Below are 19,952 nucleotides of genomic sequence, written 5' to 3' on the forward strand. Positions count from 1 at the left end.
AGTCTAGTGGGACGGGAGCGCGCAGGAGCCCCGAGTGCGCGCGGGTCCGCCTCGGGCCGCGGCGGGGGCGGGGCTCCTGGCAAGGGCGTGGCCGGGCGCTCAGCCCAGCTGCTGGCCGCGCAGCCGCATCCCCACCGCTTAGCCCCGCCCCTGGGCGTTCAACCCGCCCCGAGGCCCCGCCCCCGAGGCCCCGCCCCCCGAGATTCCCCGTTCGTGTCTGACCGTTGACCTGGTGCTGCGGCCGGCTGAGGCGCCGCGGGGCCCCCGGTGTGCGGTGTGCGGGGATCCCCGCGGGGGGCGCTTAGTGAGCGCCGGCCCGGAACCCTCAGGCGGAGCGCGCGGCCCCTCCTCAGACGCCCGCCTGCGCCGGCTCGGAGCCCGGGACGTGTTTGGCGCCACCTGGCGGCGGCGGGGCGGGCGGCGGGGAGCGCCCGCGGGCCTGCGGGCGGGGCGGGGCGCGGGGCTGCGGGGCCGCCGGCAGCGCGGAAAAAGCGGGCGAGCGGCCGTCCCCGCGCGGCGCTGAGGGCGCGCCCGGCCCGCGGCCGCCCAAGCTCCCGCTCGCTGGACGGTTGTGCGCGGCGGCCCCGCAGGCCCTGCCCTCTGCGTGCGGTTTGTCGCCAGGGGCGTGGGGGCGCCCTTGGCGGGGGAGCGGGGGCGTGGGCGGGGGACTCGGGGCCTGCTTCAGTCTTTGGCATTTTTCCAAACACGGATAACTTGTTCATCTGTGACAGTTACTTGAGTGCAGTTACCTAGTTAGAGCTGCACAGCTGTTTACCATGTACCACCTCCTCTCATCCCAGCCCCGGGTGACAGGCGTTTGTATGTTTCTCCAGTTTTGGCGGCCGTGAACTTGCCCTGAACTTGCTGTGGGAATCATGGTACAGCAAGTCGTCGTGGATAGATACCGCGGAGTGGAACTAGCAACAATGATGTAAGTTTATATTTTTAAGAAACTGACAAAATGTTTCCGAAAGTGGTAGCACCTTTTGGCATTCTCACTAGCAATGTATGAGAACTCCGGGTTTTCCACATCTTCGTGAACAGTTGGTATTATCTTTCTTGATTTTAGCCATTTTACTATGTCTATATGATAAGTCATAGCAGATTTTATTTTGTATTTCCCTACTGGTGAAAGAATTGAATGTTTCTTCTCTGGTGAAAGTGTTATTTACATAGATTCCCATTTTTAAGTGCTGTTTGTCATTTTTTTTTAACAAATCATTTTTATTGATACATATCAACAAAGCATACATACAGTTCACCGCACAATCAGTGGTGTTTGACACCATCACATAGTTGTGCATTCATCATCTCAATCTTATTAGCGCATTTTCTTAATTTCAATAATAATAAAAAGGTAAATCCATCCCTTCTCCATCTGTGCTTCCCCTACTGTTCACAGCTCCCCTTTTTAGCTATTCTTGCACAGATACTTTTATTCCCCCCTCTATAAAATGATTTATAGTTACATTTTATATAAATGGAATCATACAGTATGTTATATAACATATTTAGTTCATAGCGATCTCGTATTTATTGTATTTGTCCTTTTGTGTCTGGTTTCCTTCACTCAACATAATGTCCTCCAGTTTCGTTGACGTTGTCAAATGTTTTAGGACTTTTTTTCATTTTAAGATTTATTTTTCATTTATTACTCTCCCCTTCCCCACCCCACCCCAGTTGTCTGCTCTCCGTGTCCATTTTCTGTGTGTTCTTCTTGTGTCCACTGGTATTCTTATCAGTGACACCCAGAATCTGTACCTCATTTTGTTGCGTCATCTTCTTCTGTCAGCTCTCCATGTGTGTGGCACCACTCCTGGGCAGGCTGCACTTCCTTTCACGCTGGGCGGCTCTCCATATGGGGCGCACTCCTTGCACATGGGGCTCCTCTATGTGGGGGACACCCCTGCGTGCCACAGCACTCCTTGGGAAAATCAGCACTGTGCGTGGGCCAGCTCATCACACAGATCAGGAGGCCCTGGGTTTGAACCTTGGACCTCCCATGTGGTAGGCAGACGCCCTATCTGTCTGGCCAAATCCACTTGCCTATTTCTTCTTAAGTACTGGATAATATTCCATTGTGGGAATATACCACTGTTTGTTTATCTATTTGTCAGTTGATGGACACCTGGCTTCTTTCCAGCTTTTGACATGATGACTAGCACTGCTATGAACAGTGGTGTGCAGATGTGTATTTGTATCACTGCTTTCAATTCTGGGTGTAGACCCAATAGTGATAGTGCTGGGTCGCTGGCAAATCTATATTCAACTTCTTTTTAAAAAAAAAAAAAAAATTTATTTCCCCTCATCCCCACCCTGCCCCAGTTGTCTGTTCTCTATGTCTATTTGCTGCATCTTCTTCTTTGTCCGCTTCTGTTGTTGTCAGTGGCGTGGGAATCTGTGTTTCTTTTTGTTGCGTCATCTTGTGTCAGCTCTCCGTGTGTGCAGCACCATTCTTAAGCAGGCTGCACTTTCTTTTGCCCTGGGCAGCTCTCCTTATGGGGTGCACTCCTTGCGCGTGGGGCTCCCCTATGTGTGGGACACCCCTGCGTGGCAGGGCACTCCTTGTGCGCGTCAGCACTGCATTTGGGCCAGCTCCACACGGGTCAAGGAGGCCCAGGGTTTGAACTGCGGACCTTCCATGTGGTAGACGGATGCCCTAACCACTGGACCAAGTCTGCTTCCCTATATTCAGCTTCTTTAGGAACTGCCCAACAGTCCTCCACAGTGGCTGTACCATTCTGTATTTCCACCAATTGTAAGAGTTCCTGTCTCTCCACATCCTCTCCAACATTTGTAGTTCTCTGACTTTTTAATAGTGGCCATTCTGATTGGTGTGAAAAGATATCTCTTAGTTATGATTTGCATTTCCCTAATCATTACTCATATTGAACACTTTTTCATGTTTTTTCTTGCCATTTGTATTTCTTCTTTGGACAAATATCTATTCATGTCTTTTGCCCATTTTTTAATTGAGTCTTTTTTAATTTTTGAGTTGTAACGTCTCTTTACATATCATGGATATTAATCCCTTATTGGACATGTGATTTCCAAGTATTTCCTTCTGCTGAGGCAGCTGCCTTTACACCCTTTTGACAAAGTCCTGTGAGGTATACACGTGTTTAATTTTGAGGAGGTCCCATTTATCTATTTTTTCTTTTGTTTCATGTGCTTTGGGTGTAAGGTCCAAGAAACCACCATGTAGCACAAGGTCTTTAAGATGTTTCCCTACACTTTCTTCAAGCAGTTTTTTTTTTTTAAGATTTGTTTATGTATTTCTCTCCCCTTCCCCCCCCTCCCACCCTGGTTGTCTGTTCTCCATGTGTATTTGCTGCATCTTCTTCTTTGTCCACTTCTGTTGTCAGCGGCATGGGAATCTGTGTTTCTTTTTGTTACATCATCTTGCTGTGTCAGCTCTCCGTGTGTGCGGTGCCACTCCTGAGCAGGCTGCACTTACTTTCGTGCTGGGCGGCTCTCCTTATGGGGCACACTCCTTGAGCATGGGGCTCCCCTACACAGGGGACACCCCTGCGTGGCACGGCACTCCTTGCGCACATCAGCACTCTGCATGGGCCAGCTCCACACGGGTCAAGGAGGCCCGAGTTTGAACTGTGGACCTCCCATATGGTAGACAGATGCCCTAACCACTGGGCCAAGTCTGCTTCCCTCTTCAAGCAGTTTTATGGTAGATATAAAAGTTTTACTTTTATATCTAGGTCTCTGATCCATTTTGAGTTGATTCTTGTATGGGATGTAAGATATGGGTTCCATTCCATTCTTTTGGTTATAGATATCCAGGTCTCCCAGCACCATTTATTGAAGGGACTTTTTCCCCATTAACATGGACTTGGTAGGTGTCTGAAAAACTAGTTGACCGTGGAGGTGAGGGTTTATTTATGGACTCTAAATTCTATTATACTGATCGACGAGTCTCTCTTTATGCCGGTGCCTTGCTGTTTTGACCACTGTAGCTTTGTAATATGTTGCAAGGTCTGGCAGTGAAATTCCTCCCATGTTGCTCTTCTTTTTTAGAATGCTTTTGATTACTTGGGTGCCTTTTCCCTTCCAAATGAATTTGGTAATTGCCTTTTCTATTTCTGTCAATTAGGCTGTTGGAATTTTGATTGGCATTACATTGAGTCTATAAATCAATTTAGTTTGGATTGATATCATCACGATATTTAGTCTTAGAGTACATGAACACGGAGTGTCATTCCATTTGTTTAGATCATTTTAAATTTCTTTTGCCACTGTTTTGTAGTTTTCCACGTCTAGGTCCTGTACTTCTTTGACTAAGTTGTTCCCTACATATTGAGTCTTTTTATTGCTATTGTAAATGGAATCTTCCCCCTGATTTCTCCTCAGATTGTGTAATACTACTGTACAAGAACACTGATTTCTGCATGTGGATCTTGTATTCTGCCGCTTTGCTGAACTCATTTATTATCTCAAGTAGCTTTGTTGTAGACATTTCAGAATTTTCTAAATATAGGATCATGTCATCTGCTGGTCGTGCAAGTTTTACGTCCCCTTTTCTTATTTGGATGCCTTTAATTTTTTTTCTTCTCTAATTGCTCTAGCTAGAACCTGTAGTACAATGTTGAATAGCAATGGTGATCGGGGGCATCCTTGTCTTGTTCCTGATCTTAGGTGGAAAGCTTTCAACCTTTCCCCACTGAGTACAATGTTGGCTGTGGGTTTTTCATATATGCCTTTTATCCTATTGTGGCATTTTCCTTCTATTCATACCTTTTGAAGTGTTTTTTACCAGGAAAGAATGCTGGGTCCTGTCAAGTGCCTTTTCTGTCTCTATTGTGATCATCATGTTTTTTCCCTTCAATTTTTTTTAATGTGGCGTATTATGTTGATGGTTTTTTTAATGTTGAGCTAGCCTTGCATACCAGGAACAAATCCCCCTTGGTCGTGATGTGTAAGTCTTCGATAATGCTGCTGGATTCAATTTGCCAATATTTTGTTGAGAATTTTTGCATCTCTGTGTTCATTGAAGAGATGAGTCTGTACTTTTCTTTCCATGTAGTGTCTTTATCTGGCTTTGGTGTTAGGGTGATGTTGGCTTCATAAAGGGAGTGGGGTAATTTTCCCTCCTCTTCATCATGTTGGAAGAGTTTAAACAGGATTGTTGTTAATTCTTTTTGAAATGCTTGGTAGAATTCATCTCTGAAGTCATCTGGTCCTGAGCTTTTCCTTGTTGGGAGGTGTTTGATGATGAATTCAGTCTCTTTAAATGTGGTTGGCTTGTTAATTCTTGTATTTCTTGTAGCGTCAGTGTAGATTGGTTCTGCCTTTCTAGGAATTTGCCCATTTCTAGGTTGTCATTGTTAGCATACTGTTTCTCATAGTATTGTCTTTTGATTCTTTTTATTTCTGTGAGGTCAGTCATTACTTCCCTCCTTGCATTTCTGATTGTATTTATTTACCTATTTTTCTCCTTTGTTAATCTTGCTAGCGAGTTGTCAATTTTACTGACCTCAAAGAACCAGCTTTTGGTTTTGATTTTATCTATTTTTTGTTGTTGTTGTTCTCAATTTCATTTATTTCTGTTCTAATCTTTATTATTTTTTTCCTTCTGCTTGCTTTGAGGATTGGTTTGTTGTTCTTTTTCCATTTTCTCTAGGTGTTCAGTTAAGTCTTTGAGTTTAACTCTTTCTACTTTTTTAACATAGGTGTTTAGGGCTATAAATTTCCCTCTCCAGACTGGCTTTGCTGTATCGGTTGCTGTTTTGGTAATTTGTGTTCTCATTTTCATTTGTCTACACATTTACTGATTTCACTTGCAATTTCTTCTTTGATCTACTGATCATTTAAGAGTGTGTTGTTTAGACTCCACAAGTTGCAAAGTTACCTTTTTCGTGTCTATTCTTGATTTCCAATTTTGTTCCATTATGCTCTAAGAAGGTGCTTTGTATAATTTCAGTCTTTTCATATGTATTGAGACCGGCAGTGTGCCCTACATGTGGTGTATCCTGGTGAAGGATCCATGGGCACCTGAGAAGAATGTATAACGTGCTGCGTTTGGATGTAGCATTCTGTGTGTCTGTTAAGTCTAACTCATTTATTCTTTAAGTTCTCTGTTTCCTCGTTGATCTTCTGTCCAGTTGTTCTGTCTCATAATATGAGTGGTGTATTAGACTCTCCAGTGATTATTGTACAGATGCCTGTTTCTCCCTTCAGTTTTGACAGAGTTTGTCTTATGTATTTTGGGGCACCCTGGTTAGGTGCATAAATATATCTTCCTGGTGGGTTGGCCTTTTCGTTAATATATAATGACCTTCTCTGACTCATAACTTTTTTTCACTTCAAGTTTGTTTTGTCCAATAATAGTATAGCTGTCCCTGCTCTTTTTTGGTTACTATTTGCATGGAGTGTCTTTTTCCAACGTTTTACTTCTAGCTGGTTTTTATCCGTGAGTCAAAGGTGGGTCTCTTATAAGCAGCATATGGATGGCTCATGTGTTTATTATCCATCCTGTCAATCTATATCTTTTGTTTGGTGCATTTAATCCATTAACAATCGATGCTAGGACTGTAAATGCATTGTTTACTTCCTACATTTTATTCTTTGCTTTTCATGTGTCATGTCATATTTTGGTCTGTCTTTTTTCTCTTGGTTATCCTTTCTGCTCTTCTTTTTTCTCTACTCTCCTACAGGCTTTTCTCTTCTTTTTCTTTCAGGCTCCATGGCTTCCTTATTATTTTCTGCAATTTGGATTCTTTTTTACAAACTCTCTTAGTTTCTGTTTGTGGATATTTTATACTCACCTTCATATTTGGAGGACAGTTTTGCTGGGTGCAGACTTCTTGGCTGGCAGTTATTTTTCTTTCAGTCTCCTAATTGCATCATAACCACTGTCTTCTCGCCTGCATGGTTTCTGATGAGAAATCCACACTATTACTGGGCATCCCTTGTATGTGATGATTTGCTTCTCTTACTGCTCTCAGAAGTTTCTCTTTATCTTTGACATTTGACATTCTGAATAATATATGTTTTGGAGTATGTCTATTTGGATTTATTCTGATTAGGATAAGGTGGGCTTCTTAGACATGCAGGATCATTCCTTTTGTGAGTGTTGGGAAATTTTAACTATTCCCTTAAATACTCTTTCTATTCCTTTTCCCTTCTCTTCTCCTTCTGGAACTCCCATGACATGTATGTTGTTGTGTTTTCTGTTGTCATTCATCTCCCGGGCCTCTGCTCAATTTTTTTCTGCATTTTTCCTCCCTCTGTTCTTTTCTCTCTTCAATCTCAGCTGTTCTGTGTTTGGTATCACTTATACTTTCTTCTGTCCTTTCAAGTCTGCCTGAAATTGTTGTAGACCTTTAATGTGTTTTTGATGTCACCTATTGTGCCTTTCATTCCCATGAGCTCTGTTGCTTTTCTGTTCCATATTTCAAATTCTATTTTTGCTTGGTCAACATCTTCTTGATGTCATTCATCCCTTTAGCCATATTGTCTTTCAACTCATGAATTTAGTTTTGGAAATAGGTACGCATCTCATTAATTAGTTCTCTCAAATCCTGCATCTCTTCTGGGACTTTGATATATTCCTTTTCCTGGGCTATGTCTTCCATTTTCTTCTTCTGGATCATAAATTTTTGCTGATTCTAGGCACCTGATTAGTATGTAGTTTCCTCAGATGCTCAATTTCTTTGTCTTTTGTTGGGATTTAGTGGCAGGAGGCAGTGTGTTACTGTTGCTCTTTGATTCTTGATTCAGCCTGGATCATTAGGGTTGTCCCTGTTAGTTGCTCAAAGGTGTGCTCTGCACCCAGTAATGGGTTGCAGACCTACTTCCTAGGGCCTTGGGAGGAAAGCTATAAAGGTCAGAAAATGCCTCATTTATTTTCTCACATGTACTACCTAGTTCTGCCAGCAGATGACACTCTTTGGCAGTCCTCTCAGTTCAATGCCTGTTTAGAGTGTTTTTGCTGTAACACAGCCTGGATCAATCTGAAAGGGTCCTACCTGGAGCCTAAGAGCCTTGTAATTTGAACTTTCTTATAAAAAAGTCTCTAGCCTTCTCTGGCAACCCCCTCCCATTTTCTGGGTAAGAAATAGTCCCACTCCTTTCTGCATCTTCAACAATTAGTCCTCGTTCATCGAGGAGATTGAGAGGGTCAGATTTCTTTACTCCCTTGCAGCCTCCTAAGGCAAGCAATGGCAAGGCCTCCCTGGCCTGGAAGGGCCCATGGGACACAACAGGTCAAATTTGTGAGTCAAAACCCAAGTCAGCCTTAGATCTTGTCCCTCTCTTCCCTGTTTCCTGGGAAGGTCCATCCTCAACAATCAGTGCCAGCTATAAGAGAGGGAAATTGAGAATGTTGTATTTCTCCAGGCCTGTTTAGTGTCCCAAGGTAGACAACAGTGTGGTCCCACTCAGCCTGGAAGGGCTGGTGGGACACAGCAGACCAGAACTGTGGGTCACAAGCTGTCAGCCTTAGGCACTGCCCCTCTCTCTCCCCTTTCCGGGGATGGTAAACCCCTGGATACCCCTTTGTAGTCAGCTCAGAGGCCTTTGTGTCCTTTTTAAATTTATTTTTAAAAGATCCCTAGATTACATAAAATGTTACATTAAAAATATGAGAGATTCCCATATGCCCTACTCCCTACACCTCCCACTGTTCCCAACATTACCAACTTCTTGCACTAGTGCGCTACATTCATTACAATTGATGAACAGATTTTGAAGCATTGCAACTAAGCATGGATTATAGTTTACATTGTAGTTTACACTCTCTCGCACTCAATTCCGTAGTTTATAGCAGAATATATAATGGCCTGCGTATTAATCAGGCAAAGGGGTACTGATGTAAAATACCAGAAATTGGTTGTTTTTTAGCAAAGGGTATTTATTTGGGGTAGGAGCTTACAGATAGCAGACCATAAAGCATAAGTTACTTCCCTCACCAAAGTCTATTTTCACGTGTTGGAGCAAGATGGCTGCTGGCATCTGCAAGGGTTCAGGCTTCCTGTGTTTCTTCCCTTGCAGGGTATTGCTTCTCTCTGGGTTCAGGGTTCCTTGCTTCCCAGGGCTCCAGCTTCAGCATCAAACTCCAACATCAAAACTACTACATTAAGAACCCTTAACTCTGTCCTTTGCCTTGCCTTTTATCTGTGTGTCCCTGCTCACCAAAGGGTGGGGACTCAGTGCCCTTCTGGCACAAGTGTCTAACATAATTACCTAATCAAGTAAACCTATAAATCCAACATAATTTAATATGCCCCCCAAAAAGATCAGTTTACATACATAATCCAATATTTTGTTTTGGAATTCATCCATAATATCAAACTGCTATAGCCTGTATCTGTCATTGCAATGTCATTCGGGTCTATTCCAAGTCCTGAAAATGCCCCCATATTATACCTCTTTTTCCCTCTTCCTGATTTCAGCACCATCAGTGGCCAATATCTCCACATTGATGAATAGTTTTTCCATTGATAGAACCACAGTAAGTCTATAGTAGAACACCAATAAGTCCACACTAATCTATATTTTATTCCCCAATCCTGAGGATTCTGGAATGGTGATGCCTACTCTACCTGAGAGGCGACTTTGATCTCATTTGGCTAATAGATGAGACTTTCTTGCCTGCAGTTGTTGACTTTCTCAGTTCCTTGGTATGGTGGTTGTCCATCCTGACCTCCTTGTTAGTTGTCCTGGGTGAGGCCAATGAACTGGAGAGTAGGTGTTACACCTCCACTGAGGCTCAGGGCCCAGCTGACACATGAACCATCCAGAGATTCAAGTCTTTCGGATGTACACCTACCAATTCCAGCATCAACTATAGGTTCAAATTAAAGAGGTAGGAGAGGCATGTGTTGAGAAGTCACATTTGAGTCCAACTCTGTCACATTCAGGAGCACAAACTCTGAAGTAGGACCCAGTGGCCAGGCATCAATCTCTGGAGCTATCTGCCCTGAACATATGAGCTGGGTATCTCTGGATCCTTCAGGTGTCCCAGTATTTGTGGTAGCATCTGCTTTGGCAGTATGACATCCTGCAGAGACATTTTAAGTGTAAATCTCTGACGGCCTCCTGGCTTACTTTGAAGTCTCTTAGCCATATAAACTCATGTATCTTTACCTTTTCCCCCCTTTAGTTCAGTGTCCTTTTCTAGTTGCATCATCAGCTGGTGCTTGATAGTAATCCCTCAGTGCCAGGGAGTCTCATTCCTGGGAGTCATGTCCCACATTGGGGGGAAGGTAATGCATTTATATGCTGAGTTTGGCTTAGGGAGAGGCCACATTTGAGTTACATGGAGGCTCTCAGGAAATAACTCTTAGGTATTCTACATCACTAGGCTAAGTTGCAAATTTAAGAGCAAAAAGTGCATAAGCATAGTCATCAATCTCAAGGGTATATCAATGGACCATCCTTTTTCACTAGTCCTTGCTCCTTGGGGGACTGTTGCTGTAGCATTAGAGAATGTGGCAGGGCTCCCAAGGATAGGACTTCAATATTCTTTCAGTTATTGTGTGAATCTCTACCCACTGTGGCAATGCCCATGAACATTTGAACATATTTATCTACCTTGTATATATCCCCTGGTGAACTTCCTCCCATGTATCCCCCATCACGGACACCCCACACCAATGGTCCTCCCCTACCATAGTTATAACCCTTTTGTGATTTAAAACTTCTTCAAAAATGAAGCCAAGAACTTACCACACTCAGCTAAGATGGAGTTGAAGAAGGACAACCACCACACCATGGAGCCTAGAGTGATTACAACTGAAAATGGGAGGATTGCATCCAGCATCCATGTGGAATCTGAGCCTCCTCTTGACATAGAGGTGCAATGGACACAACCAATCCAATGTCCACATAGAAGAGGTGGCATTGGATTGGGAAAAGTGGACATGGTGGACGATGGGTATGGGGAAAGGCAGGAAGAGATGAGAGGTGGAGGCGTCTTTGGGACATGGAGCTGCCCTGGATGGTGCTTCAGAGGTAATCACCGGACATTGTAAATCCTCACAGGGCCCACTGGATGGAATGGAGGAGAGTATGGGCCATGATGTGAACCATTGTCTATGAGGTGCAGAGGTGCCCAAAGATGTACTTACCAAATCCAATGGATGTGTCATGATGATGGGAACGAGTGTTATTGGGGGGGGAGAGGGGGGGGTGGGGGGGGTGGGGTTGAATGGGACCTCACATATATATTTTTAATGTAATATTATTACAAAGTCAATAAAAAAAAAGAAAAAAAAAATGAAGCCAAGAATATTTTCAAATTTGCTTAATAGGAAAATGGAATAATAATGTAGGTTTAAATGTCAGAAATAAAATACATAATTAAGGAAACTAAAACTAAAATAAGATTAGAAAAGGGGTATTTAAAAAATGAAAAATAGTTAAAAAATTAAGTTTTGCCTTTCATCACTGTAATATATGTTGTCCTATATGTACACTTACATTTTCTTCCATTACTTTCCTAGTATTTTACCTTTTTCATTTTGTCTTCAAAGAAGTTTTAGGTCACAGTAAAGTCACATACAGAATCTAGGGGACTCCCATATACCCAACATCCCCCCGTTTATCCCCTTTCCTTGTTAAGAACCTTTTTCACTTGTGGATGGTACATTTGTTGCAACTGATGTACAAATATTAAAACATAGCTGCCAACTATGGTCAGTGATTTCTATTATGGTTTACATTTTAGACCATATACCTTTATGCATTTTTGATGAAATTTAACATGGCCTATGTCCATCATTGCAAGATCAGACAGAACACTTCCTTTGCCCCCTAAATACCTACTCTTCCATTGATCCCTTTCCTCCCTCTCCCTTCCCGCAGGACTTACTGTGCCCACAAGGCTTCACTCCTTGAAGGACAAGATTTGTAATTCCTGCAACAATGCTGATGGCTTGACACAGTAGTCTGTCCTCCCCTATTAGGAACCACCCATACTGTCCAGATTCACTCTCCCCTGTGTTTGAGAACATATCAAGGCTCCCCTGTATGGGAGTTTAACTCTTTTCCACTCATTAGGTGGGTCTCCCTCCACTGTTCCAACACACTATGACAAAATCACCACTTGCACCTTCTCTAGAAGACTGTCCCAGGTGTGCCCTGTCCCAAATGGACCTCCATCCAACACCCTAAACCAGTAGCCCTTCCTTGTCATATTGCCAAAAGAATTTTCTCAGCATTGTAGTTTCAACCACATACCTGCCAATCCCCAGTGTTCACCTGCTACTTTCCCCAACCCTTCCCCCCTTTCCATGGACCATCCAACCCATCCTCCCTACCCAAGCTCCCTGTCAAGCTTGCACCACCCAATCCATTAGTATCCCTACACCCCTGTCATATCCCTTCACCGCACAACTACTCACACCTTATCATAGATTTCACCCCTATGGGCATTGGGTCACAATCTTCTCCCTTTCTATTTCCTGTAAACCTATCTTCCAGACTCTAGCTCCCTGAGTTGGCCCACTTAACTTAATTCTTATCCAAGAAGTCATGTAATATTTGTCCTTCAATGCCTGGCTTGCTTCATTCAACATAAGGCCCTTCAGATTCATTCATGTTATCCCATGTGTTGTACTGTGTTCCTTCTACAGTTGAATAATATTCCATTGTATGTGTAGACTACATTTTGATTATCCATTCATCTCTTCATGGGCATTTGGATTGATTCCAGTTTTGGCAATAGTGAATAAAGCTGCTATGAACATTGTTGTGCATAAGCAGTTTTTGTCTTTGTTTTCAGTTTCTGGATATATACCCAGCAGTGGAATTGATGGGTCTTATGACAGAACTACAGTTAGTTTTTTGAGGAAATCCCAAACTGTCATCCACAATGGCTGGGCCATTCTACCTTCCCACCAGCAGTAGATGAGGGTGTCCATTACTCCGCATCCTCTCCAACACCTTAGTCCTCTGATTTCCTTAATGTCCACCCGTCTGGTGGAAGTAAGATGGTATCTCGTTGTAGTTTTGATTTGCATTTCCCTAATAGCTAGTGATGTTGAGCATCTTTTCATATGCTTTTTAGCCTTTTGTATTGCTTCTTTGGAGAAGTGTTTGTTCAAATCACTTGTCCATTTTTTAAATGGGTTTTTTGTCTTTTTATTTTTGAGATATAGGATTTCTTTACATATGCTGGATATTAGGCTGCTATCAGATATTTGGTTACCAAATACTTTCTACCGTTGTTGAGGCTGTCTTTTCACTTTTGTCACAAACTCCTTTCCAGTGCAAATGGTTTTAATTTTGAGGAGGTCCCATTTATCTATTTTTTTCTTTTGCTTCTCATGCTTTGGGTTTGAAGGTCATGAAGACATTTCCTATTACAAGGTCTTATAGAAGCTTCCCTTCTTACCTTCCAAGGTCTTTATGGTCTTGGCTCTTATAATTAGGTCTTTGATTCATCTTTAGTTAGTTTTTGTATAAGGTGTGAGATGGATATTCTTTTGGATATTCATATCCAGTGTCCCAGCACCATTTGTTGAAGACACTATTCTCTCCCAGTTGAGTGGGCTTGGTGGCTTTGCTGAGGATCAAATGACTGTATATGCCATGATCTATATCAGAACTCTCAGTTCAGTTCCATTAGTTATTAAGTCTGTTCTTGTGCCAGTACCATGCAGTTTTGACCACTGTCACTTTGTAGTATGCTTTAAAGTCAGGTAGTGTGATTCCTCCGATTTCATTTTACTTTGTCAATATGTCTTTGAATATTCAGGGACTCTTGCCCTTCCAAATAAATTTCATAGTAAGTCTTTCCAATTCATTAAAAAATGCTGTGTTGATTTTTATTGGGATTGCATTAATTCTGTAGATTAGTTTGGGTAGGATAGACATCTCAATGATATTTAGTGTTCTTATCCATGAGCAGGGAATATTCTTCCATTTATTGAAGTCTTCTTTGATTTCCTTTAACAGTTCTTTGTAGTTGTCTGTGTATGTCATTTACTTCTTTAGTTAAATTATTCCTAGATATTTGATCTTTTTAGTTTCTTTTATAAATGCTATTTTTTCCCTTGATTTCCTCATCAGATTGCTCATTATTGGTGTAGAGGAATGCTACTTATTTTTTTGCATTGTTCTTATAACCTTTGACTTTCCTGAACTCATTTATAAGTTCTAGAAGCTTTGTTTCTGAGGATTTTCTATGTATAGGATCATGTCTTCTGTACATAGTGAAACTTTTACTTCTTCTTTTCCAATTTTGATGCCTTTTAAATCTTTTTCTGGCCTCAGTGCTCATGCAAGTACTTGTAACACAATGTTAAATAAGAGCAGTGACAGTGGACATCCTTCTCTTGTATCCAATCTTAGACGGAAACCTTTTAGGAGTTCACGGTTGTCTAGGATTTATCTGTGGGTTTTTCATAAATACCTTATATTATGTTGAGGAAGTTTCCTTCTATTCCTATTTTTTGGAGTGTTTTAATCAGGAAAGGGTGTGTTTTGTCAAATGCTTTTCCTACATTTGTAGAGATGATTATGTGTTCTTTTTTTTTCCTTTGATCTCTTTAGGTGGTGTATTTTATTGATTGATTTTCTTATGTTTAATGCTCCTTGCTTACCCAGGATGAAATCCATTTAGTCATGGTGTGTCATTTGCTTGATGTGTTGCTCAATATGATTAGCAAGTATTTTGTTGAGGATTTAGCATCTGGTTCATTAGAGATTGGTCTGCAATTTTCCTTTCTTGTAGCATCTCTTTGGGTTTGGTATTAGGGTAATGTTGGCATTCTAGACTGAGGTAGGTGATGTTCCTTCTACTTCTATTTTCTGGAAGAGTTTAAACAGGATTGGTGTTAGTTCTTTCTGGAATGTTTGGTCGAATTCACATGTGAAACTGTCTGCTCCTGGGCTCTTCTTAGTTGGGAGGTTTTTGATGACTGATTCTATCTCTTTACCTGTGGTTGGTCTATTGAGTTCATTTTTCTTCTTTCACCAGGTAGGCTACTTGTGTGTTTCTAGGAATTTGCCCATTTCCTCTAAATGATTGTTTTTGGCATGTAATTTTTCAAAGTGTCCTCCTATGATACACTTTATTTCTGTGGGGTCAGTGGTGATTTCCCTTTCCTCATTTCTTATTTTATGTATTTGCATCTTCCTTTTTTTTTCTTTGTTAGTGTAGCTAAGGGTTTGTCCATTTTATTGATCTCTAAGAGCCATCTTTTGGTTTTATTTTTTCTAGTCCTTTCAAATTTTCAATTTCATTTAGTTCTGCACTAATCTTTGTTATTTCCTCCCTTGTACTTCCTTTGGGGTTAGCTTGTTTTTCTTTTTCTAGTTCCTCCAGGTGTGCAGTTAGGTCTTTGATTTTAGCACTTTCTTTTTTTTTTTAATTTTTATTTTATTTTTTTGTATGTTACATAATTTACTGAAATTAAGCCTGAGCCAGATTATATTCATATTATATATAAAATTAATTCTACCACCACAACAAAAATACAACAGAGAGAAAACAATTGCCTATAGCCCACAGTATATTAGCTGTTTTGTGTTCTTCCTCTCATCTTTGTTAGCTTTATTGTTTCATGTTTTTTAAATTCAGAGTTTTAAATTTTTATTAAAACAATAATGTACATGGTTAAGAAATCGTATGGTACTGATTGGCTCATAACTTAAAAACAGGTGTCTGCCTTACCCATAACTTTTATACTTTAATCTGGTAGTTGTTTCCATTTCTTTAAATATGTTTATACCACTGTTTTTTGGTCTGTCATCTTTAAATGTTATTTACTTCCTGCTATAACAAAGGAGGATTTACTTTTACTGCACCAGTCTTCCCTCCCCTATCTGATCCTTCCAATATAATAATTCCATTTTTAGTTAAATGGTGTTTATATTATTATGACTAAGTAAATATTAAATGTAAAAGTAAGCAGTATGTTTTGATTACATTTAATTTCTTGTGTTGTATTTCTTTATCATATCTTCCTTTTGTTTTTCCTCCCCATCTGTGCCATTAGGTTAGTGTCTATTCTCTGGAACCCTTACTTCTGCTGCTCTCTGCTCTCTTGTTTGTTTTCCTCTGTTTCCTGACTCCCACATCTTCTATTTTCTTGATTTCGTCCCTCATTTTGCCCTAGCACATTCTTTTTTTTTTTCAAATTCTACTCAATTTATTCATTTTTTTAAAATATATTACATTCAAAAAATATGAGGTCCCCATTCACCCCCTTGCCCCCACCCCACCACTCCCCCCTCTTCTTTTTAACATCAGCATTTATGGCTGTGAATTTTCCTCTCAGTACAGCTTTGCTGCATCCCATAGGTTATACTATGTTGTGTTATTTTTTCATTCATTTCAAGGTAGTTATTGATTTCTTTGCAAATTTCTCTTTGACCCACTGATTGTCTAAGAGTATATTGTTTAACTTCTATCTCTTTGTACCTAATCTGCATCTCTGCCCTTGCTGATTTCAAGCTTCAGTCCATTGTGGTCAGATAAGTTACTTTGTGTACTTTCAATCTTTCCGAATTCATTGAGAGCTGTTCTGTGGCCTAGCGTATGGTCTATCCTGGAGAATGTTCCATGTCCTCTCAGAAAGATTGTATATTGCACAGTATTTGAGTGTAATGTTATGTGTATGTCAATTAGGTCCAGATCCTCTAATGTATTATTTAGGGTCTTTGCTTCTTTATTGATTCTCATTGAGATATTCTGCCTAAATGGTGATAATGGTGTATTAAAGTTCCCCAGAGCAATTATAGAGGCATGTATATCCCCACTTAGTTATTTCCCTTGTTTGTCTGATGTATTTTGAGATTCCCTGGTTTGGTGCATAAATATTTATGATTGTTCTTTCTTCTCAATAGATTTCTCTTTTTTTTAATATATAGTGTCATTTTTTGGTCTCTTATAATAGTTTTGCATTTAGAATGTATTTTGTGTGGTTTTAGTATAGTTACTCTCACCCTCTTCTGATTATTATTTGCATATAAAATTGTTTTCCATCCATTCACTTTCTGTCTCCTTGCATCCCTGGGTCCTTGGTGAGTTTATTGTAGGCAGCATATGGATGGTTCATATTTCCTTATCCATTCTGCCAATCTGTGTGTCTTCACTGAAGAGTTTAAGTCTTTAACATTCAATGTTATTACTGTTAGGGAATTGCTTATATTAGCCATATTTTTTTAGACTTATATATGCCATATGTTGTTTTTATTTCTTTTTATGTTTTTATTCTTATACTCTCGTCCACCTCTCTCCTTTTCCCTTCCATCCTTAAGAACTCCCTTTAGTATTTCTTTTTTTTTTAAGATTTTTTATTTTCTTTCTCTCCCCATCCCCACAACCCCCCCATTGTCTGCTCTCTGTGTCCATTTTCTGCGTGTTCTTCTTTGTCCACTTCTGTTGTTGTCAGTGGCATGGGATTCTCTCTTTCTTTTCGTTGCATCATCTTGTTGTGTCAGCTCTCCGTGTGTGCGGCACCATTCCTGGGCAGGCTGCATTTTCTTTTGCACTGGGTGGCTCTCCTTATGGGCACACTCCTTGCGCCTGGGACTCCCCTATGCAGGGGGCACCCCTGTGTGGGAGGGCATTCATTGTGTGCATCAGCATTGCGCATGGGCCAGCTCCACACGGGTCAAGGAGGCCTGGGGTTTGAACCATGGACCTCCCATGTTGTAGACAGACACCCTATCCACTGGGCCAAGTCCACTTCCCTCCATTTAGTATTTCTTGAATGGCAGGTTTCTTATTGACAAATGCTGTTAATTTCTCATTATCAGTTAATATATTGAAGTCTCCTTCATTTTTTGAATGCCAGATTTGCTGGATAGAGAATTTTTGGCAGGAAGTTTTTTCTTTCAGCACCTTAACTCTGTCATCCCACTGCCTTCTTGCCTGTATGATTTCAGATGGGAAATCAGCACTTAATCTTTTTGAGCTTCCCTTGTATGTGATGGGTTTCTTTTCTCTTGCTACTTTCATTACTCTCTCTTTGTCATGAGCATTGGACAATTTGACAAGTATATGTCTCGGGTAGAGCTGTTCAGATTTATACTTTTTGGGTTGTGCTGTACTTCCTGGACATGTACATCCCTCTCCCTCAGTAGGGTTGGGAAGTTTTCAGCCATCATTTCCTCCAGCATTCCTTCTGTCCCCTTTTCCTTCTCTTTTCCCTCTGGAATGCCTACAGTGCATATGCTTCTGCAATTCAAATCCTTCAGTCCCTGCTGGATTTTTTCAGTCTTTTCATCCTTCATTTTGCTATCTGATTTCATATGTACTGCCTTCCTCATCATTGATTCTTTCCTCTGTCTGTTCACATCTGCTGTTTTGTACTTTCAGTGTATTTTTGATTTCCTGCATTGTGCCATTAATCACCATCATATCCATTATCTTTTTATGTATGTATGTTTTCGAAATCTTCAGTACGTACTCCCAGTGTCTTTTTTTTAAGATTTATTTTATTTGTTTTTCTCCGCTTTCTCCCCTCCCCACAGTTGTCTCCTCTCTGTGTCCATTTGCCGTGTGTTCTTCTGTGTCTGCTTGCATTCTTGTTAGTGGCACCGGCAATCTGTGTCTTTTTGTTGCATCATCTTGCTGCATCACCTCTGTGTGTGTGTGGTGCCACCCTGGGCATGCTGTACTTTTTCATGCTGGACAACTCTCCTTTTGCATGGGGCTCCCCTATGCAGGGGACACCCCTGTGTGGCACGGCACTCATTGCACACATCAGCACTGTACCTGGGCCAACTCATCCCATGGGTCAGGAGGCCCTGGGTTTGAAATTTGGACCTCCCATGTGGTAGGCAGACACTGTATCTGTTGAGCCAAATCTGCTTCCCCCTGTTTTTTTTAAATATCCTCAATCTCTTCCTTTACTTCATTAAGTTGACTCATGATATTTGGACATCTTTGATTAGTTCCATGTTCTGTATTTCCTCCTTTTTCTCAATTTGTTCATTAGCCTGGGCCATGTCTTCCTGTTTCTTAGTATGGTTCAAAATTTTTTGTTGGTGTCTAGGCATCTGTTTATCTTGATGGGTTTATTCAGTTGGTTAACTTCTCTTTCTGTAGGGAGAAAAAAATCAGTAAATGTATAGAATTGGTGTTTTATTTAGTTATTGTTTTTGCATTTTGTAAGTTTTCACTTTGACACTTTGTTCCTCTTATTGTATTTCCTTGCCTGTGTTGTCTTGAAAAAAAAATATGAGCAGAGGAAAGGAAAGAGATAAGAAGAGGAAAAGAATAATAATAGCAGTAATAATAATAAAAGGTAGAATAAGGATCATACAAGACCTAGGAAAATATATACTCCACATGAGTAAAAAAATCTTAAGAAGGACAGGGGAATAAGTTTTAAAAAGTGGAATCAAAAGAATGAAATGAGAAAAAATAGAGAAAAATAATGAATTAAAAGACTGGAATAATGAGTAGAGAAGTGAAAAGAAAAGCAAAATGTAAAAAAATAAGGAAAGAAAACAAAAACAGAATGTGAAAAAGAAATAAAAATTTTTTAAAAATTGAAGACCAAGAGAAATAGGCAAGGTGTATGAAAAAGAACAGAAAACAGAAGATAGATAAATGAAGGCAAGAAAAGAAATTATGTAGGTAGAAAAAAAATCAGTAAATGTATAGAATTGGGGGGACAAAGAGAGGGGAAACACCACGAAAGAAACGAAGCAGCAGCAGCAACAACAAAACAACTGAGGAAAAACAGCCTTCTCTTTGGGTCCCTAAGGAGCTTCTCAGGCTGCTGGTGTTCATCATTCACCCTGCAGCCTACCTTGTACAGGCAGTTGATGTACTCAGTTTTGGTGATTAAAATTTAAAAAGTTAAAATAAAGAAGGGGGACTTTTTTAAAGCAAAGAAATAACAAGTCCAAGAGCACTTAAATTAAAAAGAGCACTTAAATCAAAAAGAGTTCCTTGTCATAAACTACAAGCTGATGCCTGATAACCAGTTGGGTCACACCTTTGACCAGGGGCCTTATACATGCAAGGCAGGACT

At 40.8% G+C, this 19,952-nt stretch overlaps 1 protein-coding gene across 14 annotated transcripts in view; it reads left to right on the plus strand.

Moving 5' to 3' along the window:
* The first annotated feature begins 654 nt into the window (after nucleotides 1-654).
* LOC105747476 (S-formylglutathione hydrolase-like) overlaps nucleotides 655-19,952 on the plus strand; it is a 110,193-nt gene continuing 90,895 nt past the window's right edge. For 9 of the 14 annotated variants that reach the window (XM_071208302.1, XM_071208306.1, XM_071208303.1 and 6 more), the window contains exon 1: nucleotides 713-931. Coding sequence is in view for 1 of the 14 variants with exons in the window: in XM_058276735.2 (XP_058132718.1) it covers nucleotides 876-931 (56 nt within the window). In the remaining 13 variants the exon portion in view is untranslated. Of the gene's footprint in view, nucleotides 932-19,952 lie in introns of all 14 variants that reach the window. The other 5 variants (XR_009180728.2, XR_009180729.2, XR_011645863.1 and 2 more) reach the window with 4 other exon arrangements.

Source organism: Dasypus novemcinctus, chromosome 15 (assembly GCF_030445035.2).
Source record: "Dasypus novemcinctus isolate mDasNov1 chromosome 15, mDasNov1.1.hap2, whole genome shotgun sequence".
Lineage (NCBI taxonomy): Eukaryota > Metazoa > Chordata > Mammalia > Cingulata > Dasypodidae > Dasypus > Dasypus novemcinctus.